The following is a 25,769-nucleotide window of genomic DNA, read 5'->3' as shown; positions in this document are numbered from 1 at the left end:
TATAGCTTCAAAGGCACAACATTCAAATATTGTCTATGTGACTTTAACCCATCTCCTACATCAGTCCAGAGACCCGAATAAAAACTTCCCTTCCAAATGAAGGCAAAAGGCCAAAATAAAACAAATTAGCAAACCAAAACAAAACAAAATCCTGTGATGTTACAGGAAGCCAAATACAATCTTCTTGTGCAAATAAGGGCAAACTGCAAAAATAAAACAAACAAAAACTCAACAACTATCTTAAGATCAGGAAGGCATAGAGGAAGTCTCATTCTTTAAGCAACCAGTTACTCTTCTTTTGTGTCTTACAATAATCCAGAAATTTCAGACATTGGCTCTGATGACGATTTTCAAACACATCTTGATTTTCAATGGTAAGAAATTCACACGTATTGTAGCCTTTAGATTTCTCCAGGGTGAGCAAGGGCATCCTTGCTGCACATAAAGGCACTTGGTAATGAATAGGGCTATTCATATAGAATTTATGTCATTTCCTTTTTTAGCTTTTCCTTTTGAAGCCTTGTTACTTAAAACAAAATTCAGTAGACATAGCTTACTTTATACCATGTGCTATTCGTGGGCTATTCTGTCTATTTTTCCCTGCAAATTTTTGTTTTAGATATGTGAACACTAACGTTTAGGGAGTGTATTAGTTCAAGCCACCATAACCAATACCATAGCATAACAAATACCATAGACTGCGTGTCTTTAAACAATAGAAATTTATTTTCTCACAGTTTTAGATGCTGGGAAGCCCAAGCTGAGGTGCTGACAGATTTGATTTCTGGTGAGGGCTCTCTTCCTGGCTTGCAGGAGTCTGCCTTCTTGCTGTGTTCTCATTTGGTGGAGAGAGAGCCCTCTGCCACCTCTTCCTATGAGGGCACTAATCTTATCAGATCTCATCCTTACCCTTATGACTTCATTTAACCTTAAATGATTCCTTAACTTCCTTATAGGCCCTATCTCTAAATACAGACACATTGAAGCTCAGGGTTTTAATGTATGAATTTTTGGGGGACACAACTCAGTCCATAGCCTTTAAAGCAGCAGAGCTAGAATTTGAATCTAAGTAGTGTGACACTGGAACCCTGTTGTCAACCCTCTTACAGCTGCCTAAGATTTTCATAGATGATTATAAGGTTGGCTCAGTTTGTCTTGCAAACCTCTCCACCTTTCTTTCCCTGTTCCATGTTTTAGGCATATTCCTCTCACCTGACTCTACCAAATCTCCATGTTGTAGGCCCTCAGTGTTCATCTCATTTGTACTAAAGATTAATTCCTTCCAAGGGTATTTGCATATTTATGAACACAATGTTCCAAATAAGAGGCATGCCCCACATAACAAATATTAGCTTTTAGAGCATATGGCAGATGAGACGTATTTTTAAGAGACTTTGTCCTCATCTCTCAGATCACCCCTTAGTGAAAATTGTAGCACTTTGGAATATGAGCTTGTAGTACATACATTTCCTACCATATTAATTAATTTTTTCCTTACTAATACCAAGAACACTGTTGTTTAATTCATTTTGTTTAATATCTACTGCTTCCACCTTTCTCTTTTTATTAACATTTATTGAACAATTTTTGTATGTAGGACATAAAGTATACATTTAAAGATAAAAGGTGTTCTTTGCTTTCAAGGAAATTAGACATTAGCAGAGAAACAGACTTGTCTACAACTAACTACTGACCTAACTAGAATATATTAAATCTCAAAATAAGAATCTAAAAAATGATATGACATTTCAGAGAATGAAATCAGATAATACAAAATAATTTTTATTTCATTTTATTTTGTGAACAGTGAGATACTCCTGAAATCTTACGAGTACCTAGATAGCTTGATCCAATTCATTTCCAGAATCACCTCTCCAAAATAAAGGGGAGGCTGAAGGGGAAGAGAGTCTGGTCTATTATAATTTTCCTAAGGTAAATCCTAAAAGAAAAGAGATGTTCTAAACAGTAGAACACCTTTGTAAGTCAAGGATTTGTTGTTTGGAAGTCACATCCCCCTTAAAAGATTACTGTTTTGGCCGGGCGCGGTGGCTCACGCCTGTAATCCCAGCACTTTGGGAGGCCGAGGCGGGCGGATCACAAGGTCAGGAGATCGAGACCACGGTGAAACCCCGTCTCTACTAAAAATACAAAAAAAATGAGCCGGGCGCAGTGGCGGGCGCCTGTAGTCCCAGCTACTCGGGAGGCTGGGGCAGGAGAATGGCGTGAACCCAGGAGGCGGAGCTTGCAGTGAGCCAGGATGGCGCCACTGCACTCCAGCTTGGGCGACAGAGCAAGACTCCGTCTCAAAAAAAAAAAAAAAAAAAAAAAAATTACTGTTTCTCCACCCATTATCACAAGGGACACTTTTGATCAGGATATTAGTGACTGGCATGACACAGGCAATGACAGAACAGGGAACTGACCAATAAAAATAGACTAGGTCATAAATTGGTAATTAACAGGTGTGACCATGTTGATACGGGTTGGTTGGATGTCAGAGCTGCTTTTGACCCTTGTTTTATATCCAGAGATCCCATGATTTGAAAAATTTTACTTGTTAAACACATTTCATGAGTTAAGTAATAAGTAAATTATTTTCCAGTTTCTTAATTGAATGATGATCTATGATTTACATCAGCTTAAGGTCAGTATAACAATGAATTGATACAATTTTAGTGGTCATTTATAAAAATGGGTGAGTCAGTTGGCCTAAGTGCGTGGCCTTATATTAAGCAAATGTATAATTTCCATTTGGCATTTTAAAATATTAAGAATAAATATTAAAAATATTTACCTAACTTTATCAAATTCCTAGGGTACAGTGGACTGCTGTCATCCATTAATAGTGTTGATTTAATTTATGTGCCTCATAGTCTGGAAATGTTTTTAAAATCAATCTCTCTCTCTCTCTTCCTAATACACACACCCCCCCCCACATATACCTGTATATATATCTGTACATATCTATAATTATAGATTTTATGTGAATGTCTTTATAACTGATGTATTCTTCAGTTGCCAAGGTATTTACCACTCCCTTTTGCCTTACACATTTATGTTACACACCTGGCTTCTGAAAACATGTGTTTTTAATTTCCGATTTAGACCGTTGTATGTTTTTGGTGATATCACTTTGTCCATGTCAAAATTCAGTTCCAGTATAATGAGTCATGCTATGATAGAGTTTTTAAAATCTATAATTGGCTTCAACTTTTGAAGCACTATTAATTCAGATTTTACTATTTATATTTGGCAATTTCTACTTGAGTTGAATCCATCTTCACTTCCAGTACGCACACATTCCATTTTAGTTCAAAGATTTACTAACTCTTTTAAATGCTAGTATTGACCTTCGGAGATTCTAAAAAGCACATTTGACTTTTTGTGCCATGTAAAACTTCTCTTGTTGACTTTTGTTTCGATTCTTCCTTTTACTTGCCTCCCCTGCTCCTCCACTGAAACTAGTTCTCTCAAAACTACCTGCCCCCAACCTCAGCCAAAGGAAAAAAAAAAAAAAGCATCTGTGATCTTGAGTACGTGGTGATGGTGCCCTTGACACATATGCACATGCAGGGACCAACAGGCAACATTCTTGCGCCACCTTGGTTTGCCTGTTACCTTCCTGCCCACTCCTTTCCTACCCTGGGACCACTTTCTGATGCTGCTGCAAAGTCTTGTCTAAGAAATGGCAACATTGTGCCCTAAATGTGCTGACTTTCCCTTCCCATTGTACTTTGTAAAGATCATGGGTAATTTTAGTAAGGACAAAGTAGCAAAAGGACAACCAGAAGAATGCTGAATGGTTACAACCCCAGTGGCAGATATAATGTCTTTTTGATGAACATTAATGATCTAGGGTATACTTCAGGGAAAGTACATTACAAGGTCTTCGAGAGAGAACATTATGACCGGCACCTGTAATTCTTGCCTGTATTCACAAGAACTGAATGTCCTCGTGAGCTGACTTTTGCCTTGCATTGCTAATGTTAAATAAGAGAATGGATGGGAAGCAAATGGTAGCACTTGGGGACATTTTTCTTTCTTCTCTGAAGAAAAAAATGGCAAATGGTGGTGTGAATGCAACTTGCCACAAAACATAAAAGTGTAAGAGTTCCGCTGTTTGAGGTGAAAAAATAAGTTTTTTTTTTTTTAATTGTAAAAATTAGCTCCAGGTTCTCTCAGGAGCTTAAAGAAAAAAAGCTTTGAGAAATGGGAGTGAATTGCAAGATAGGGTTTGTGTAACAAGTTCCTCAAACCACAGAGGTCACATGGGCTCTTTCTGCTTTGCTACTTTTGATTACTTGTCAGAGTTGTACTTTTAGCTTCCCCCATCCTGCAAGGCCACTCAACCATGTGCTAGCTGGAGTGATCTTTATTCACAATGTCTTTACAAAGGCTCCTGCAACACAGCAGCAATGGCAATTTGGCGGACTTCTGTGCTGGGCCAGCGTATAGCTCTTACTCCACACTCACAGGTAGCCTTACGATGGACGATAATAGAAGGATTCAAATGTTGGCAGACACGGTGGCTACTCTACCTCGGGGACGAAAGCAGGTATGATTGCTATTTTGTACCTTTTAGAGTGTTCACGTTCTCTTGAGGGCAGAGTGATATGTTTGTCTGACTTCATACTAATAGTGATATTTTAGAGGCTTTGGAATTAGTGGCTGATTATTATGGGCGAAGGAGGTGAGATGCTCAGGGAGCTGGGTGAACCAGTCCAAAGATTTGAGACCACAATCAAACTTTTTTTTCAAGGCAAAAAATAGTTTGTTTTTCTCATTTGGAGGAGTGCTCAGATAAAATAAAAATCATTACGCATAATAAACTTGAAGATGGTTTATATAGATACAACCAGTATGAGAATTAATGATCTTTTCCCCATTGTGTCTCCCTTGATTCTTTCCCTTCCATCCTCACTTGCAGTCCTTGATGGTCATTTCAGTTCATAATCAAATAAGAAATACTTTTTTTGAGGACAAATTTTGTTGACTAATTATCTTCAGCTCTTGGGCACTGGCACATTCCTCATGCTATTGGAAAGTAAGATTTTTGTTTTTGGATAGATGAGTGCCAGATTGAATATCAGCTCACCACTTAGTGACTGTGAGATCTTGAGCAAGCCACTTGCCTCTCTAAGCTTCAGTTTCCTTTTTTCTAAAATGGAGTTAATAATAGAACCACCCTTATTGGGTTCTTATGTTGGTTAAATAAGGAACTGTGCAGTGCCTAACACGGTGACTGGCATTCAGTGCATGCTTATTAACTGCCAGATTATGCCATTTTAATATTTTTATTGCAAAGTTTGTCTCTAGGGATGAAAACTCATTTGGAAAAATCTATGTCTAACTGAATTTATTTTGATTTTTTGTTCTTCAATTTCTAGCATGTAAAAAAAATATTTTTAACCATAATACCTCTTCAGGATTTTTTAAAACGACTTGCTCTAAATCCCCAGGTACATATTTGAATTTCGATATAGCATTTCTACAGAAAATGTTTAAAATTGCCATAGAGCAAGAATTTTTGTGCTGAAGTCTTGCATGTACATCATGTGCTTCTCTTACGCCTTCTAAATTCAGGATTAGAGAGGTATGGCATAGGTATGGCAAAAAAGACATGATCTTTTTTGCAGTGATGTATATAGCTGATGCCTTGGCATTTTTCACAATGAAGATAAGGGCATAATTTTCCATGATTTGGATTATTGATCGTTCTCAATCTAAAGTGCTTTTATGATACAAACTTTAATGTAGTGATGTACATTTTATCAATCTACAACCTGTCTGAAGATAAAGCAACATGAGAAATGCCGACATCTTTTTTCAGTTTTCAGATATAAAGCAGTCAGATTTTCTTTATATTTGCCATGAAGCTATCACACTAACTATGGTTCACTTGATTAGGCTATGTTTTTTTTTTGTTTTTTTGTTTTTGTTTTTTTTCCTGAAGAGAGTTGGTATTTTTTGAATCAGGGTGGGAACTTTCCACCCTCTATGTCCTCCATACCCGCAACCTCACTCATTTGATCTACTCTCTAGCCCATGCAATTCAATGCAACAGATGGTTCCTGAGCACCTACAAGGAGACAGACATCATGCTAGAGTAGGAGGCAAAAAGACGAGAAGGGAATGTTTTCTACCCATATACTGTTTACAATTCAGTAAGCAGAAAGAATGGGTTTTCTGCAAAGTAAAACAACATGAATACTCTCATCCAAGTGAAACATCTTTAAATATAGTCTTGGAAATAGATATTCCAGATATTGAAGGGTATTCCAGAGCAAGGGAGAAACTGAAGCTGCGGCACAGATCCTGGTGCCTGGAGGATTTTTTTGTGTAACAACACAATATTAAGTGTGTCAGGAGAACCTGGTTAGTGTGTAGGAGGTGAGAGGAGATCTCAGAGCTGGGCTGCTTTACAGAACATTTGGACAACTTCTGAAAAAGCCGGCACGAGGGCCACTGAACATGTTTGAGAAGTAGAAGATTTCAGGAACCTTATTGTAGAAATGTGGTGGATTAGTAAGTGAGTGGAGACTGGTGGTGAGGGAGGAACTTTTGCAGTTGTTGGAGAAAGCAGAAATGGGGGAACAGAAAGGAGACTGAAAAGCTTTAATATGAAAGGAACTGAAGATGGAGGAGTCACATCTGGTTTAAGCCAGAGTGAAGATAGCATGAACTGAAAGAAGGCAATCAGTAGGAGAGGCTGATTATCAGAAGAAGGTAAAGACAGGGATTTTGGCATATGAAATGCACGTGTGTGTGTGTATGTGCATATGTGCATGTACACATATGTACACAGGCACACACATATCCCCATACTAATTAATTTATGCAGATGTTCTCATCTTTTCTAGGTCTTCTCATTCCCCTTCTCTCAAATTCTTTCATGTGGTAGACTCCCCATATCCAAACAGCTTTTTCTTACTGTTGTGAGAATTGCTTTAAAAAATAGCAAAACAAAACTTCTTGTACATGATAGTTCTGATTCCGTACAATTATCATCAATGAGACTTGATGCAAGTTTATCCCAACATTTCACAATCTTCCAAATGGATGTTCATTTCCTTTAACTGGTTTTTAGAGAATAATCACCCATTTGGCACTGACTAAATTGCAGGCAACAAGATCCTTGTGAGGCAATCACATGAGCAGGTGTTTCTCTGCCTACTGTTATTTTCAACACTTTCAGGGCTGACGTCAACAGCTCATACTTCTTGTTGTTGTTGGCTTTGGTTTCTGCAAAGCTATATCTGGTTAGCTTGTAGTTTCAAATTAGTCTTCAGAATCAATTGGGTGTTTACATTCAGAATTATTTAAAAATAGATTTCTCTGTGTGCATGTCATCTCACTACCTGTACTGGTAGGAAGTGTCAGACACCCCAGTATGGCTTCTGCTTGTGAACATAGTTTTAGGGCAAAAGAAAGAAAATCTTTGCAATGGAAAGCTCGATAGGAAGGAGACAGGAGGAATTAAGGACAGCCTCTATCAATGGCGCCAAAGAAGTAGTGATTGTCTTACCACCCACTCTCATAACTGTAGTACGTTGTTTTTGGAAAGCAGTTTTTACAGAATGCTATAGTGAGAACCAGGGACCTGACAAACAAGTCCACAAACTTTAGTGGTACCACAGACTGACTCTCTTTTCCTCATTTTCTTTTAGTTATCACATTATTGCTAAATAGGCAACTGCTGGAATGCTGATTTCATCTACAAGTTCAGACAGGGAATGTGTGCTCTGCTCTGGGATGTGTACACTGCTGGGCAGGGCTCTGCCCTGCAGCGGCTTTCACGGTGTGTCCAGCAGCACACCCATTAGGTGCTGTAACTCCCAATTGTCCTGAACTACACCAAAGGATTTTAATCACTTCATGACAATTTTAGGTAGAAAACTGTGCTAATTTCACTACAAAAGACTTTGAAAACTATTCTTTAATCCATATTGTGGCATGCATGATCAATACCCAATAATTTTTCTTGAAGAGGTCTGTCTATGAGCCTACAGTCAGACCTTACTTGGAAATGGCAGTATTGTATTTCGGTTTCTCCGGGCACTTAACATTAGGCAATTAAGTTCAGCTCCATTATTTTGTTGCATCTTTGAACAGTCTGTGGAGCATTGATATCCTAACGCTCCTTACTTAAAAGGGGGTGGGAGTTGCATGGAAGAATTAGGGAGTGAGGCAGGGGACTGGAAAGGCAGCAGAGCACATAATTTTGGGGACTTTGAAACAAATACCAGTGACAAAAAACCTCACTCTTGAATCAGTAGCCTCTCCTCAGCACCCTCCCCAACACTTTCAGGAGATGAGTATATAGAGTGGGGACCAAGAGGAAGTAACCCTCTGTAGGAGCCCCAGAGTGGCTACAGTGTTGAATTTTGAGCTTCTCTAAGGAAGGCTGGCTATCTGGCTGAGCTGCCAATTACTCCTATCTTTCAAAAATTGACAGCTGAAGTATTGGTCTTGGTTTCCCACTGAAGAGGAATGTGTGGAATCACTGCAGAGCAGAATAAATTAAATTTTGAATATTAATGCCTGATCTTTTAGGTCATCTGACTAAAAACAGAAGAGTGATCATAAACCCAACCCTAGGTATCAGTGTATTATGGCTAGAAAGGAGTTAAGAAGCTTTGTCTATTCAGCAGTCATAATTGAATGTGTAGTTTGCAAGCCTGCCAAATTGCTAAACCTAGATTTCTCATATTAGATAATGTGTAATAAAAGACAGCTGTTGCCAGCATATGCTGTGAATTGCACACCAGTTCCTCATTCATGATTTTTGGTGCCATCACTACAACCCTTAGAAAAGGCTCTGCCTGGGAGGGCTGTCTGGGGAACATAGACCCCACTGGTCAGATCCTTGAATAGGGCTGTTCACCCAAGGGAAAGGAGTGCAGGAAAGACTTTTTTTTTTTTTTCTCCAAGGTGCAAAACCCTTGATAAGATCTTAGACACACTTCATTTCACTTTAGGCAGGTAGTTTGGTGTGTGAGCTAGGTCGAACCCTGGGAACATTCCTTTCCACATCGCCTGAGTCTGACAGCCCAGATCACAAACAAGTAGACTTTGTGTCAAGATGTGGCACGTGTCAGAGAATTTGACGGTACTTAATTTATTTAAATTGTTTTTTGTTTAAGTGTTAGGTGCTTGAAACAGCCTCTTAGCTAATACAGAATGGAAACTAATTTTGTAATTTGACTTAATCTGACTTTTGGTGTGGCTGATAACCCAAATCAGTCAGTCCACAGGAACTGAAAATCTGCTATGTTTCTCATGTTGTGCTAGACAAATATTTTCATCTTTAACTAGTCAATTAGCTAGATAGAAAGGTTAGAAGTAGAGTGGTAGGGGAAATATCTATAGAGGTTTCAGGTCTGTCCTGTGGTTTAAAAGATTTTACATTTGAATCTATCCAGAATGACTTTTGATTCAAAAGACAGGTTGGATGCAATCTTGAAGTTCCTAACAGATGCATTGATTTCTGGCATAGTAAAAGGGCATTTAAAATTGACAAGGCTCAAAATTTTACTAATAATTTATTAATTCTTGCCACCATTCATCCACTTAGCAGTTATGTACTGAGGCACTACTATAATTGTTTTCTTTTTTCTTTTTTTTTTTTTTTTTGAGACGGAGTCTTGCTCTGTCACCCAGGCTGGAGTGCAGTGGCTGGATCTCAGCTCACTGCAAGCTCCGCCTCCCAGGTTCACGCCATTCTCCTGCCTCAGCCTCCCGAGTAGCTGGGACTACAGGCGCCCGCCACCTCGCCCGGCTAGTTTTTTTGTATTTTTTAGTAGAGATGGGGTTTCACCGTGTTAGCCGGGATGGTCTCTCGATCTCCTGACCTCGTGATCCGCCCGTCTCGGCCTCCCAAAGTGCTGGGATTACAGGCTTGAGCCACCGCGCCCAGCCTATAATTGTTTTCTATTAGTACTTTTTCTATACTTCTTGTTTTGGATTGAATTTTTTTTTTGTTCTTGTCTGTTTTCTTTCATTTTAACTTTTTTGATTTTTAAAATTTGTATTTATTTAGTTGATATATAATCATACATACTCATGGTATACATAGTGATGTTTTGATACATAGAATGTATAGTGATCAGATCAGAGTAATTAGCAAATCCGTCATCTCACACAATGATCATTTCTTAGTTTTGGCACTGTTGAATATCCTCCTTCTAACTATTTGAAACTAGTACATGATATACTATTGTTAACTATAGTTAGCCTACAGTATAGAGCACTAGAACTTATTCTTCCTATCTAGCTGTAATTTTGTATCCTTTAAAAAATGTGTCCCTATCCATTTCTTCCCCCAACCCTTCTCAGCCTCTAGTATCCTCTGTTCTACTTTTTACTTCTATGAGATCAATTTTTTTTAGCTTCCACATATGAGTGAGAACATGTGGTGTTTAACTTTCTATTCCTGGCTTATCTCACTTAACATAATGTCTTCCAGTTCAATCCATGTTGCTGTGAATGACAGGATTTCATTCTTTTTTATGGCTGAATTGTATTCCATGGTGTATATATACCACATTTTCTTTATCCATTCATCTGTTGTTGGACACCTAGGCTGATGCCATCTCTTGGCTATTGTGAATAGTGCTGCAATAAACATGGGAGTGCAGATGTCTCTTCGATATAATGATTTCCTTTCCTTTGGATGAATTCCCAGTAGTGGGATTGTGGGATCATATGGTAGTTCTATTTGTAGTTGTTTGAGGGACCTCCATACTGTTCTCCATAGTGGCTGTACTAATTTACATTCCCACTAACAGTGTATAAGAGTTTCCTTTTCTCCTTATCCTCACCAGCATTTATTATTCATTGTCATTTTGATAATAGCTATCCTAACTGGCGTGAGATGATACCTCCTTATGGTTTTAATTTCCATTACCCCAATGATGAGTGATATTGAGCATTTTTTCATATATTTGTTAGCCATTTGTATATCTTCTCTCTCTCTTCTTTCTTTCTCTTTCTTTCTTTCTTTCTTTCTTTCTTTCTTTCTTTCTTTCTTTCTTTCTTTCTTTCTTTCTTTCTTTCTTTCTTTCTTTCTCTTTTTCTCTCTTTCTCTCTTTCTCTCTTTCTCTCTTTTTTTGAGATGTAATCTCACTCTGTTGCCAGGCTGGAGTGCAATGGCATGATCTCAGCTCATTGCAACCTCTGCCACCCGGGTTGAAGTAATTCTTCCAATTCGGCTTCCCGAGTATCTGGGATTACAGGCACCTGCCATCATGCCTGGCTAATTTTTGTATTTTTGTAGAGACGGGGTTTCACCATGTTGGCCAGGCTGGTCTTGAACTCCTGACCTCAGTTGATCCACCCTCCTCGGCCTCCCAAAGTGCTGGAATTACAGGCTTGAGCCACCATGCCCAGTCTTGTATGTCTTCCTTTGAGGAAGGTCTGTTCAGATCATTTGCCCATTAAAAAAAATTTTTTTTTTATCTTGAGGTATTTCAGTTCATTATATATTCTGGATATATAAATGAGTAGTTTGTAAATATTTCCTTCCATTCCACAGCTTGTCTTTTCACTCTGTTGATTGTTTGCTGTGCAGAATCTTTTAAATTTAATATAGCCCATTAGTTTATTTTTGCTTTTGTTGCCTGTTTTTTGAAAGTCTTATTCATAAAAATTTTTCCCAGTCCAATGTGCTGAAGCATTTCCCCTACGTTTTCTTCCAGTAGTTTTATTGTCTCAGGTTTTACATGAAGGTTTTGATCCATTTATTCATTTTCAGTTGATTTTTGTATAGAGTGAGAGGTATGGTCTAGTTTCTTTCTTCTGCATATGGATATACAGTTGTCTGTTTTGTTTCATTTTTAAATCTTGCTACATATTTAAGATTTTTAAATTTTACTTTATGTATTTTAGTGATTATCCTTGAGTTTTTCCCATGATATTGAATTTAAGAAAGGACAATGTTGAAAACTATCTTTACATATTTCTCCTGAACTTGAATATTTCACTTGGCTCTTCAATCACCTCAGATTCTTCCATTTTCATTTAGTAGTTTATATGTTTTTATCTATTTCTCTATTTTTAAGTTTCCATTCTATTCCAGGCCCTGTGCTGGGCATTGAGGCAGAAAGTAAAACAAATAACATTCCCCAAGAGGCCCAAATCACACAGATGATTATGTACAGATGTGAAGTATTTGATCCAGTATGCATTTCATATAAATATATACATATAAGTATACATATATATAGCTCTCTCTATATGGATATATGAATAATATGATGAATACTGATAGCAAGAGTAATACTTTAAAAATATAAGCCCTTATTTATGGAGGTATAAGATACTTCTTTTATAAAAAGAATAAAAAAGCCCTAGTTATGATTATATAATTTGAATTAAGGGTGGAAAACAAGCAGCTGAAGATGATAAAAATAGATTAAGAAAATATGAGTACAATATAAGGGAGAGACTGAGAATGCTTGGAAATATCAAGTTTGTGGCTCTCTTCTGCAAGGAGGCCCACTAACATAGATGAATAGTCACTATACTTGTTAACGGTACATATGAAGTACAAAATCAGGTTACAACAAACCATACCAATCCTTGTAGGCATTCCACAGTTAGTGCTTATAAACTGAAAAGAGATACTTTTTAGCAAGACTAGAGAATCTTTTTGGGTCTGAGCCATCTATTTCAGTCTTCATTGCAACATAAGTGAGTTGAAGCCCAGAACTAACAATAGAGGAAAATATAATTAATTTACAGCAAATTGGCAAGAAGAGATCACCTCTCCATTACATTAAGTTTATGGACTGGTGGCTGAATTCTTAACACTGATCCCTTCCAGGAAATGTGTGTAAATGCTGGCATTTGGTACCTGGTAATTCAAATTTCCTACAGTGGTGTAGGCATTACTCCTAATGAATGTCTTAATAAGCATTTCATTTGTGTAACTTGTCGCATAAGCATTAATATCTTCTACATATTTTCCCCCTTCTAGTTTTCATCCTTTCCTTATTTTATTTTGCCTTGTCTGGACTGACTATGCATTGATCTCTTGATATTTTATGTGTTCATTTATATATGACAGCCATTTCAGGTTGACAATTAAAAACCCTGGGTTAGCTAGAAGCTTATGTGTTGGGTTCTTGAACCAACACTTGAGAATAGGGCTAATAAACATTTTCTGAACAAAGAAACAAACAAACAAACAAAAAAACAAAAACAAAAAACCACACACACAAAACCTGCTGCAATTTTCCTAAAAAATAAGTTGTCACCTTTTGTTGATGCTGCTTCTGTTTACAGCGGTAGAATGTGTCCTGAAAGCTTATGTTTATATGATCTTTTCTGAAAGTGCAGAGGAATGAAGGTGATATTATTTATACCATTTATACTATTCTGAGGTTTCTTTCCTTTCTTGGCTGGAAATTTCACTTCAGTCTTCCAAAACTATTACAAAAATAAATCATAAGCAGAAATGAGGTTTTGAGTTCCTGGTTTTACCTGAATTGTGTGTGTGAGTTGATTGTTTAGAGATTATTTTATCCTACTAAAAACAGTAACATATTGAATTATTATAGTAAACACAGTCATTTCATCATCATCTCCAAAAACTATAAAGTATTTGGGTTTCATATGCCATTCTACGTATGCTATTTTTCTTTGGATTTCAGTGTGATTACAAATTGCTATGGTTAATCTTTCAGAGTCTGTTTTAAATACAGACCAGAGAGGAAGTTCTCTTTGGGAGCTTTGGAGTTTTGCCACATTATATTAACTCTTTTGTCACATTGTATTACTATCTAAGCCTCTTTCAATCTTTTAATTGGAATGCCTAGAATCCTGTCTCCCTACTCTCCTCTGCTGTCACTAGAGAATGTAGAGAATGGAAATGGCTGCCTTTATGCAACAATTTCCCAGGAGCTGGGCCAAAGAAGGTGGTAAAGAACAGGGTGTGTATGTGTCAGTGTGTGTGTGTGTGTGTGTGTGTGTGTGAGAGAGAGAGAGAGAGAGAGAGCGAGAGAGAAAGGGAGAGAGAGAGAGATTTAGAACATTTTACAGTGTATCTTGAAGACCCTGGGATAACTATGTGCTTTTTGGATTTTTCAGCTTGCTTTGACCAGATCAAGTTCTTTAGGTGACTTTTCCTGGTCTCAAAGGTAAAGAAATTGAATTATTTTTTGTCTCTCCCAAAATATTTAGGAACACAGCTCTCCAGACTGTTTCTTTCTCTCTCTCCCTTTCTCTCTCTCTCTCTCTCTCTCTCTCTCTCTCTCTCTCACACACACACACACAGACACACACACAGAATCTTACATACTACAATTTACATAAATGTCAGTTATTTTTAATTGTGACAGTTATTTTTAATGATAAATCTGTGCCAAATGTGATACTTTAATTTTCATGCAGTTTCTTTTTTAAACATTTTTATTACAGAAAGCTTGTTACTGTGGAGAAGCAGGATAATGAAACATTTGGATTTGAAATTCAGGTGGGCAGTTTTCACATTTTCTAGACTTCCAAGGAAGAAAGTGGCATTGGTAGTGTCATGTTATGTGCAAAGAAATAATGAAGTTAGGATTAGAGAATGAAGGAGTCTATGATTTTATTCAGTGTGTGCTTGTTTGGGGGTAGTTTTTCAGTGTGTTGAGTACTATTAAGGAAGGAAAACATTGAAGATGATAACATAAAACCCCCGAGATATGTTCAACAGTTTGTGCTTAGTTACTTCGGTCTTCCCTTAAGTCCCAGACCGATCAGAAATGGTTGGTACCAGCCAGGTCTTAGATAAGAGAGTGAAATACATTTTACAGATGTGCATTTGATATATTTGCATTTTGAATGTGTTTTGCATAATCATATTGTTATACTGTATATCAGATTTTAAATATTTACTTTGGCATTCAAGAGACACTCGAAAGACTATACATCTGTGTATATGGAATGCATATATTCATGGATAGCTCCTGGTGCGTTTTGCTGCTAAAGAGTTCATATTGTACATGATGAAAAACTTGTAGCTTTTTTTCCTAATGACAATGCTTTATAATTGTTATTTGAAACACTTGAGAACATTTGGCTCTACTTGCAGATTGCCTCATGCTGTAGGAAATTTTTAAGTCTTTGTAAGTTTCAGCATAATTGCCTAAGAATTTCATTGCTTATTTGCTCTCTGCTTTTTCATGACCACATTTGTAAAGTGGGTGAGGTAGGTCAAATGAAATCTAACCCAATTAAGTGCGACAGTAGTAGCTTAAGCATTTCTGTTTTTTTTTTTTTTTTCCCATAGTACGTTTGCATGTCTTTTGGGTGTGTTTTGCATAATCATATTCTTACACTCTATATCAGATTTTAGATCTTAGCTTTAGTGCTGCTTTCAGAAAACTTTGGTGTGATATCAGCCCCACAATTGGAAAGTCAGTGTGTATTTTAAGATTAGGAACAGGAAACTGCTAAGTAAAACATGTTTTATGAGTAAAGAAACAAAATGGAACTCTAGCTGCAATGAAGACAGAGAAGGCACTTTGAAAAGAGGACTGCTTCCACTTTCTGAACTCTTCTACTTTTAAATTTGGTGAAATCTGTAATTCACCACAGTAATTGGTGAAATCTACTAGGTTTTAGAAGCATAGTACTCCCTCTTATTCCCCAGTCATATGAACTACTCCCTATTCTGTTGTAGAGACTCTGCTTTTTGTCACTGCCTCTTTTTAAAGGAGAATTATCCTCTAGGATGTGCAGCAGTGGCTATTGAAAACAGGATGAAAGACTACTCACCTGTCTTTATTTTTCTTACACTGCTATAATATATGTCACTACTCATTGTTCAATGAGTAGTGACATCATATATATATATGTATATGTATATTATATGTCACTACCCTTAAGTTTTTCTCCCATACCATAAACACTTATTCTTCATGCAGCAAGAGTCAAAACTATGTCAGACTACAACACCACCGAACCTTTGTAGATCAACATGAACTAAGGGCACCTCTAAATGGCAGCATGCATGTGTTATCTCAGTGATGCGGGAACCAACACCCCTGTAAATTCCCTCTGGTATATGCTCCCCATTGTCAAATACACACCGTAATCTATTCCCTAGTACTCATCAGATTGGCAGCAGTCAACAAATAGGAGACATGCTTCCGGGAACTTTTTGAAAATCAGATAGAATCTCATGTACCCATATTGTTCATGCAGTGTGAGTACGTATTTGGGACGTGGCCTACTAGAGGAATGACACTTTGGAAGAGACCAGATCCATGGTTCTCCATGGGAGCTAGTTTTATGCTGCTTATGAGAATCGTACAGCCCAATAGGAATGCAGACTTTGGACTCATGCACACTTGAATTCATATCCTCTCAATGACTGCCTCATGGGGTCCTTAGGAGTTTTAAATGAAATAATACATGCAGTATACCTAGTGATGTGCCTGGTACCAATAGAAGATCCACAAATGACAGGTGTTAGAATGAATGTCACTGGGCATGAGAAAGGACAATGAGATCTTTGTGTCTCTAAGAAATGCAGGTGATCATTGTGTCACTGATCCCTTAGTAGGAGCTAGAAGACTGGGTAAGGGAGGGAAGTATCCGGTTAATACTTTCTGTAGCTTTGGGGTTTCCGTTTTTTTTTCTATTTCTAACTACCAAATTTTACACCCAATGTGAACATATATGGAGGTGCCAGTTACATAAATCAACATGTTTCCACTGCACTGTACTCACTTTGATCTCTGGGAATGGAGGGTAGAGTCTCACTGCTAATGAGAATTGTTAGAACAGTGGTTTCCCAAAGGAGTGTCAGTTATATCTTTTGTTCATGTACCACATGAACTAGTTCAGTCTTTCATCTCCAGAAGGGTCTAGGCTATACTGAGAAGACACCTGGCAGGAAAGCTGTTAATGAAGTTTCTGACATAGATGGGAACATAGTGCATGATCTTTTAAAGTCCCTTTCACCTTTAAGATATGGGGATTCTAAGTGCCTTATAGATTAGATAGAACTCCTTTAGAGGTGAACAGACCCAAGTTTCTAGAAGTTGCTTGCATGTGGCTGACTTGTGGTGCCTCAGGGATTATTGAATAAGAAAGAATGAACATCAGACATTAATTTTTTCACAAGGAAGTAGTACTTTAATGTAGCTTAATTTTAGGAATCAGATGTTTAAAAGACGTACCCTACTCAGAACACTGATTTTGCTTCTAAGTGGGACTAGACTTCGTAATTTAAATGTGTGAAAAAAAGAAAATTATATTTGTTATAGGTCATTGGGACACTATATCTAGCAAACATTTATTCAGTGTTTTGGTATAATTAAAAATAAAAAAACCCCACACAACCAAACTTCTTGTGCCTAATTGAGGCAAGAGTCGAAGCTTAACTTTTTCTAATTTAGTAGGGTAACTAATGAACCGGTGAGGATTCGGGACAGGCATACCAGAGGGTGCTCAGAAATGAAGGTAATTGAGTCAATTATAGTACTTCTGAATAAATGCAGGGCAGATTGTCATTATGTGCAGAACTCTGATTTAAAATAATCATTGTTGGCATGTCTCCTTGCTGCATGTGTACAATTTCATACTCCTATAATGAGTGTTTTAGCTTGGGAGAACCACATAGGGATTTTTCTCATTGCACTTGGCCATCGTTGTTTTATCCCATTGGGAAATGAGAAACTCAATTTTTAAAAATAAATATGTAATTATGACAGCATCAGGTGATATCTTGGGCTTGAAAATATAAAATCTTGAGCCACTTTCATTTCACTTTCTTTCTCATGACAGATGTCTTTATGAATGGAGTTGGCTACAGATTGTCTGGTAGAATTGCAAAATTGATACCTTGATTCAGTTTATAGTGGAAATCCTTTCCAAATTGTCCTTTGGACTGACCTGTTATACTGCGTAATGCTAGTTGACATCATTTTACATTTTGGCAAATAGATGTTGAGGTTGTTAAACAGTAACTATATGTCACCTTAATTTTTACAGTCTTACAGGCCCCAGAATCAGAATGCCTGCTCCTCGGAAATGTTCACTTTGATATGCAAAATACAGGAGGACAGCCCAGCTCACTGTGCTGGCCTGCAAGCTGGTAACTTAAATTTTTGCTCATGTTAGGAATTGTTTAAATAGAAAGAAAATAAAATGTTTTGAGAGTGAAGGTCAGGATGTATTCGTTGCTTTGAGTTTTCTTGGCTCCTTTATGTTTTTAAGACTTGGAGCTGCTTGTTTCATTTGCATGTCAGGAGGGATTATTTAACTAACCAACATAACACTCATTTTTCTTGGCATCTCCCAGGTGATGTCCTTGCAAATATCAATGGTGTGAGCACAGAAGGTTTTACCCACAAACAAGTCGTTGACCTGATCAGATCGTCTGGAAACCTGCTAACGTAACTATCTGTCTAGTTCCCATGGGGCTTCAAAATGTTATGTTTTCTCATAATGCCTGATGAGTGAATAAATAGGCTTTTTGTTCAGCATCACAAGACAGGGGGAGGCAGTGCACTGGAACTTTAGAGTGGGGTACAAACATTATCAGTTCCTTTTGTTTCTCAAGATTCCTCACACTTGAACATACTGTCAACATCTGAAGTCAGAGGACATCAATAGCCCAAACGTCTGTGTGGGAAGGATGGCCTTTAAAATGTATTTTTTTATGTTAAATTCAATTAAACTGGCACACATTCTCTTTAAACTGGGAGGAACTGATCCAATTTTCATGGTTGATATAATTCTGTGTAGCTAAAACAAATAAAAGGTCAGAAGGGCTGACTTTTTCCTCTTATGTGACAAGCCACCTGTTTTTCTCTTCTAGTGTTCCATTTGGAAAGGAAGAATAGTCTGTTCAACCCTCCCCACCCTGAAACACACATACTCACACCATGTGTTCCAAATATTTCAAACTTTTTTTTTTTTTTTTGAGATGGAGTCTCGCTGTGTCTCCCAGGCTGGAGTGCAGTGGCGCGATCTCGGCTCACTGCAAACTCCACCTCCCGGGTTCAGGCCATTCTCCTGCCTCAGCCTCCCGAGTAGCTGGGACTACAGGTGCCCACCACCACACCCGGCTAGTTTTGTATTTTTAGTAGAGATGGGGTTTCATCGTGTTAGCCAGGATGGTTTCGACTTCCTGACCTCGTGATCGGCCCGCCTCGCCTCCCAAAGTGCTGGGATTACAGGCATGAGCCACCGTGCCCAGCCCCAAACTTCTTGATAGAACAGTGGCTTTCCCAGTTAGAGGTCTGACTGAGTTTTCCACCATAACAATACTAGCACCTAATAAAATCTTATTAGGATAGTTAAATAACGAAATTTGCTCATTCATTAAAATCATATTTATTGAGCAAATACTATGTTTCCAGCTCTGTGATAGGCTCAGGAGAGACCAAGATAAAGACTCTCTTCATACGTTAATAATTATGGAAGGAAATGGCTCAGAAAAGCCTGAAATTTAAGTAATGTTTATATTTCAGTTATTAATAACTACTATGAGAAAAGTACAAAACAGCAATGGCCTGTCATGCTGGGTAAGGAGGCTGCTAGTTTGGCTTAGATGTGTAAAGTGGTCTTTTCTGGGGAGGCGATATTTGAGTTGAGATCTAAATGAAGAGAAGGATGGTCAAATGAACTCCTGGTGAGAGCACTTCAGGCAAAGAGAGAGGTCTCTGAGTTCTCAAAATGGGCTTGGCATGTACAAGGGAAAGAAAAAAAGGCAGTATAATTGGTAGTTGATGGATTAGAGAAAGTATAATAAGAAATGAAGCCAGAGAGTTGGCCTGGGGACAGACCATGGATCTCTTTGGCCATGCCAACAAGTTTGAGTTTTATTCTGATTGAGGTGGTCCTATGTTGTCTCATTTATTCTTCACAGCCACCCGTGAGGTTAATTTTATTCCTATTTATAGATGAAGTGCCTGAAGCTTAGAGAGGGCTTAGTTAAGGTCACATAACCAGTAAGTGATAGGGTTGAGAATTGACCACCTGCTCTGGATGCCAGGATCTGTCCTTTTCAACTATGGATGCTCCTTGGAAGCTGCCAGTAGAAAATCTGCTGGATGCTCTTCAGTGATTCTGGTCTAAAACTTCAAAGGATGCTTTGGGTGTTTGTGAGAGTAGATATGAAAGATGGTGGTGGTAACGAATTGAGTCCAACTCTATAGGTCCTGTGAGTTCAGGGTAAAGGATGAGGCGTTCTTGCTCTAGAGAACCCTGGATCCAAAGGAGAGGAACCGTGCAGAGTCTGAGGGGAACTGCTGGTGGTTAGAGTCAGAACGCATGTTCCACATGGGTGAAGAGGGTAGACCATAGGTAAATAGGGGTGGTAGATGGAGGTAACTGTTGGAAATTCAGGAAAATGGGAGACAGTCTGTGCAAATACTGAGCAAAATGGCCAAATCAATGGTTGCACTTTTGCCCATACACATCTATTGCTTCAGCAGGTCAAATTGACATTCAATCCCAATGAAACAGATTCATATGGATTCCCGTTATTTCTCAGAGAGTCAACATCACCTTAAGGAGAAAACAGAGAGCATTTGGCTTGCTACCACCTGATTATCCCTGGCACGATGCTATTAGAAATAGAGGAAAACTGATCTCCACATTTAATGCTTTTACTATGTCTTGAAAAATTCCTTGTATCTTTATAGAGTTACAGCTTAATTACAAGAAGGAACCTGAACCAACACTTTAAAAATTGGTGTGTGATTCACAAATGAAATGTTTAAATCATATTCAGATTGATGGTTTAGTAGTCAAAATAAAAGCCTTTAACTTGAACACACAGAACAAATCAAATCACTCAGAATGGAACCAGTATTTTATTTTTAGAAATGTGTATGGTGTAGGAAGAACAGAACACTGGTAAGTCGATAATTCTAGGATTAGAGTTTGTAAACTGAATGTTTTGAGATGAAAGAATCATATGAAGGTTATTATCTCATAGTAGTTGTACTTCTCTTTCTTCTAGTACCAAAATTATAAGGAGATTTACAGAGGTAAAGGCTCCTAGAATCCTAGGGAGGAAAGGATTTCTCCCTCTTTCAAGAAGTAGCATGTTAATTCCATGGTTGTGAAAGTCCCTAGTGCCTATTGTTTCTGTTGTTGTGCCCCTTGTGTTCAGCATGGTTTCTAGCATCTGGTACATAGTAGATGCCCAATCAATGTTTACCAAGTGAGTGAGGTCATTCAGCTCATCCTCACAAGAACAGATTCTAGTAGAGAGCAGCCATCATTGTCACATAGTGACTTCTATAAAATAAGCTATAGTTTACAAATTAACTAGGATCCTTTCTTATAGCCACCTTCTCAAGGGGAGTTTTCCCCCATTTTCTTTCTCTGAATGTTATCAGAAGATTTGGCTTTGGTCCAGCTACTCGAAGTGTCATGAGAACTGTAACATTTATATTTCGTTTTTAGTATAGTATGTGCTCAAAGTGTAGTACTCCATAATATGGTACTTATTTAAATGAATCACTCATGTTACTCACTCCCCACCTTCTTCTTTTTATTTTTTTTTCTTAAAACAGGATAGAGACTCTTAATGGAACAATGATTCTGAAAAGAACAGAGCTTGAAGCAAAGCTGCAGGTTTTAAAGGTAATTTAACTTAATGCAGCGAGACACATTTTTCATCCTTGAATGTGTGAGTGGTAAAATAAAGATCTATTTGAGGAACTGAGATAGCCCTTGAAAAAGAAATGTCTTGATGAATCTAAACTGCTGAATTATCAAGAGCCACACAATTACCTTCGGAGGAATATCAAATTCTGCAAACCAGTGTAAATCACTTTCTTCCTTCCTCCTTCTGTGTGTCTACGAGGCTCAGAAAGGCAACAGGAAGGCACGCCACTTGAAGAACTCTTCATTAGTGCACCTGTGATCTCTGTTGATTTACATTTTGTTTGGAATTAAGACGAAAAAGGTCATTATTTTCCCAAGTGTGTTGGAGGGCCTGGGTTTTTCACTTTTTCCATGTCCTCTTTTGGAGTCCTTCTCTTCTGCCTCATTCTTAAAACAAAAACCTTGTCCGTCCAATCCTGTGACTGTCCTTGAATCTGCTTTCAATGGCAAATACATTAGCAACTTCAAAGGAGGAAGAAATTAGCGTCCAAGAGATAGTAAATAATGCAGGATGTTTAGTGAAAATTCTCTGGGATGGCTTTTTGAGGCTTTTAAAAATCTCAGTTCTCTGGGCTGATGAGGGTCTCCTAAGCCATGAAGTCCAGACCCTCACTCATGCATCTGAGTTATAGTTCGGAAGACCTCTCTGTTTGTCTCAGTGACCTCTGCATCCCAATCTCCCCCTTGCAGAGTGACGAGGTAGCCAATCTGAGCAGAGACTGTAGTTTACTATAGGCAGCTTGCTTACTTCGTCTTTATTTAGCAACAGCTGAAATTTATTAGTTTTCTTCATGAAATATGAGCTTATTAATTATTGAGCCCAAGAGAGTGGATTTTATTTTGTATCTTTTTCTTCCTCCACATCCAATTCATCAACAAGTCTTGCTTTCTTCGTCAGCATTGTTTTGGATACTCTTGCCACTGTGCTTATTTCTGTGGTTTGTTGAATCAATTTATAAAATTCCTTGAAAAAACCTCTGCTCAAATTTTGATAGGAATTGAATTGTATTCATAAAATAAATGAGAGCAATTAAAATCTTTATGGCTTTCACTTTTCTCACTTTGAATTCAGGATCTCAATCTGTTTATTCAGATCTTTCATGGACTCCAAAAATATTTTGTAATTATCTTCCTATATTTTTACATGTATTTTATTATATTCATTCTTGTTTACTTCCTTGTTGTTCTTGCTATATTAATCTTTTAAATTTTCAGCCACTTATTGCTAATGATTTTGTTGAAATTTTTAAAAATCCAGTTGTGTTGAACTCCCTTTATTCTAATAATATTTCTTATAGATTTCCTTATATGTTCCATATAGGTTTCTTATCATTGCAGATAGTAAAATTTTGTGCCCCTTTAGCTCAATTATTGAAACTAATTTATTTTTCCTCTCCTATAGCATTGGCAAGGATCATCAATATATTGTAAATAATGATAATCTTATTGTTGACTTGAAAGAAAACATTTCTAAGATTTTTGTTACTACATTTTTATGAGTAGTAAACAATGCTTCATATTGTACTTGAATTTAAAGTTAATTTGTTTTTGCAAAAGATAGATAATCTTAGTGAACATCTTTTTTAAAAAGTTTAATTTTTTTCACCTTTTCTTAGAAAAAAGAAATATTGAAAACAAGAATGAAAAATAGGGTTATATTCTATGGAATAAAGTACTAACTTGCACAAATCATTATTTCCTTCCTTTAAGCAATTTCTATTCTTTGCATGTTTTTGTCTTAAGTTTTAATGTACATACTTACCAATATATGAATTTTTCAGTATCTCCATCCTCTTCCAGAACATCATGAGCACCATACAATGTTTAAAATGCCCATTTAAGACCCTATATTCCTTATTATACTTACTTTAGAGAATTTGTATCAATTTTTTAAAGTACAAAATACAGATTTTTGTTCTATAGCTGGTAGTGAAGAAATACATCAACTTGTACCTTTTGAATGTTTGCTGCTGTTTGTTGCATTCTACTCCTTACCTCTAGGTTTACTTTCTGTCTTGCTATAGTACTTCCTTCTGTGGGGGTAAGTAGATTTTTGTCGAAAAATGTTTTTATTTCACTGCTACTATTGGAAGACAGTTTTGATAGGTAATTGAATTATTCTAAGTAGGTGTTTAATTCCCTTAGCACTTTGAATATATTACTCCTTTAATTTTTTTTTTTATGAGAGAGCTCCTAACTATTTTTGGCAGGTAATCTATATTTTCTGCTAAAGGTTTTAACGTCCTTAATTCATCCAGAATAAAATTGTATATATTATGAGGTATGGGGAAAATTCCAATTTAATTTTTTTCCATATGAATAACCAGTTCTTCCAGTAGCATTTATTTTGTAGTCCCCCTTTCCCCTTCAACTGACTTGCAGTAAAACCTCTATTTTTAAGCAAGTTCCACATATGCATGGATTTGCTGATAGGCTTTCTAATATGATCCACGGGTCAATTTGTTTATCCCAAATTGTTTATAATAAATCTTGATATCACATTGGGCACAGTTATTCTTGGTCCTTTGATCATCTATATAAATTATAAAAGCAGATTATATGTAAATAAATGTTGGTGTTTTGATTGATATCACATTTTATTTGTCTATTTTTGGAGACAGGGTCTCGCTCTATTGCCCTTGCTGGAGTGCAGCAACGTGATCATAGCTTACTATAGTCTCAAACTCTGGGCTCAAGCAATTCTCCTATCTCAGTCTCCTGAATTGCTGGGATTACAGGCCTGAGCCACCATTCCTGGCTCTGATCACACTATAAAAAATATATATATATAAAATAATTATATATACAATATAATTATATATATTATATATTAATTTGAGGAAGCAACATCATATGGTATTAGGTTTTTTATGGATAGATGATCTTACCATTTTTTGTTGTTTTCTTGAAAGTCTTTCAATAAGGTTATAATTTTATGGACATAGGTCTTATACATCTTCTGTTAGACTTAGTCCTCTGTACCTAATGTTTTTTGTTCTTATTATCACTTCTTTAGAAAAACTAGTTTTGATTGATGTTAATAGACATGTGAAATTAATTTTTCTATGCTGTTACTATATTCAAACACTTTGCTAAATTATAGAATAGTAATATCTATTTTAATAACTCTAATGAATTATCTGTAGATTATTTTGGACTTACTGTAGCGATAATAACTATCTGTTAGGAATGAGTTTTGGTTCTTTTTCTTACCTTACTTCACAGCTTAGGAGCTACCACAGAACAATGAATAGAAACCATAGTTGTAGGCATCCTTGTTTTATTCTTGATTTTAAAGAAAATTCTTCCTAATTTCTTTTCTATTAGGAATGAGCTATCTTTCAGAGTAAGGAGACTCCCTTCTATACGAAGTTTGCTGGTAGTGTTTATAGTGCTTGTGCATTAACTTTTATTAAATACTTTTTTCTGCATCTGTTAAGCTGGTCTTCTCATTTATTCATTTGAAAAAATTCTGTCAATATGTGAATGAAATTCAAATATATTCTAGTATAAAGCTACCATTTCATTTCTAGGATAAACCCAACCTGGCTTATCCTTGAAATTTATAATTTGTAAATGTAATTACAGATTTGATTCGCTAATATTTTATTTAGGATTTTGAAAGATAGTCTCATTTTTCAGGTAGACTGGCCTGTAATTTTCTTTTCTTAGATTGTCTTTTTAAGTTTTGGTATCAAGTTTACTAGACTCTTAGCATGACCTGTTTTCCAGTTCTTATTTTCTGGCAGAATTTTAATAATACCATCTGAATCATCTTGGTTTAGGATTCTTTTTTGATGGGAATACTGTTAATGAACTGTTTCAATTTCTTTATTAGTTGAGAGACTACTCAGGACTTCTGTTTTTTTTTTTTTTTTTTAAAAGCCAGTTTTAGTGACTTATACTTTTGTTAACAAAGTTTTTAAACTTGTTAACTGAGTTGATGGTAAAATATTATTCTGATGTTTTAAATTTTTGTCAAAAATTGTTTGAGTGTACCCCATTTTTTTCTTGCATCTTGTACCACTTTTTATGCTTCTTTTTTTTTCTTGATACTTTTCTCTACAGAATTTTCTATTTTTGGATCTTCTAGAAAACCAATATTTATGGACATCTTTAAACCTTTTTCTGGTTGCTTTAAGATATTCTTTTGT

At 36.8% G+C, this 25,769-nt stretch overlaps 1 protein-coding gene across 3 annotated transcripts in view; it reads left to right on the top strand.

The window, feature by feature from the left end:
* Positions 1-25,769, top strand: part of CYTIP (cytohesin 1 interacting protein) — a 77,607-nt gene that overhangs the window by 43,367 nt on the left and 8,471 nt on the right. The window contains exons 3-8 of one of the 3 annotated variants that reach the window (XM_028830724.2): positions 4,396-4,555; positions 14,089-14,138; positions 14,419-14,473; positions 17,983-18,085; positions 18,293-18,386; positions 21,522-21,591. In XM_028830724.2, the coding sequence (XP_028686557.1) occupies positions 4,487-4,555; positions 14,089-14,138; positions 14,419-14,473; positions 17,983-18,085; positions 18,293-18,386; positions 21,522-21,591 (441 nt within the window). In that variant the 5' untranslated portion in view covers positions 4,396-4,486. Of the gene's footprint in view, positions 1-3,991; positions 4,556-14,088; positions 14,139-14,418; positions 14,474-17,982; positions 18,086-18,292; positions 18,387-21,521; positions 21,592-25,769 lie in introns of those variants that run through there. The other 2 variants (XM_015110187.3, XM_077956559.1) reach the window with 2 other exon arrangements.

The sequence above is a fragment of the Macaca mulatta genome, chromosome 12 (assembly GCF_049350105.2).
Source record: "Macaca mulatta isolate MMU2019108-1 chromosome 12, T2T-MMU8v2.0, whole genome shotgun sequence".
Taxonomy (NCBI): domain Eukaryota; kingdom Metazoa; phylum Chordata; class Mammalia; order Primates; family Cercopithecidae; genus Macaca; species Macaca mulatta.
This window is presented reverse-complemented; position numbering and strand designations above follow the sequence as displayed.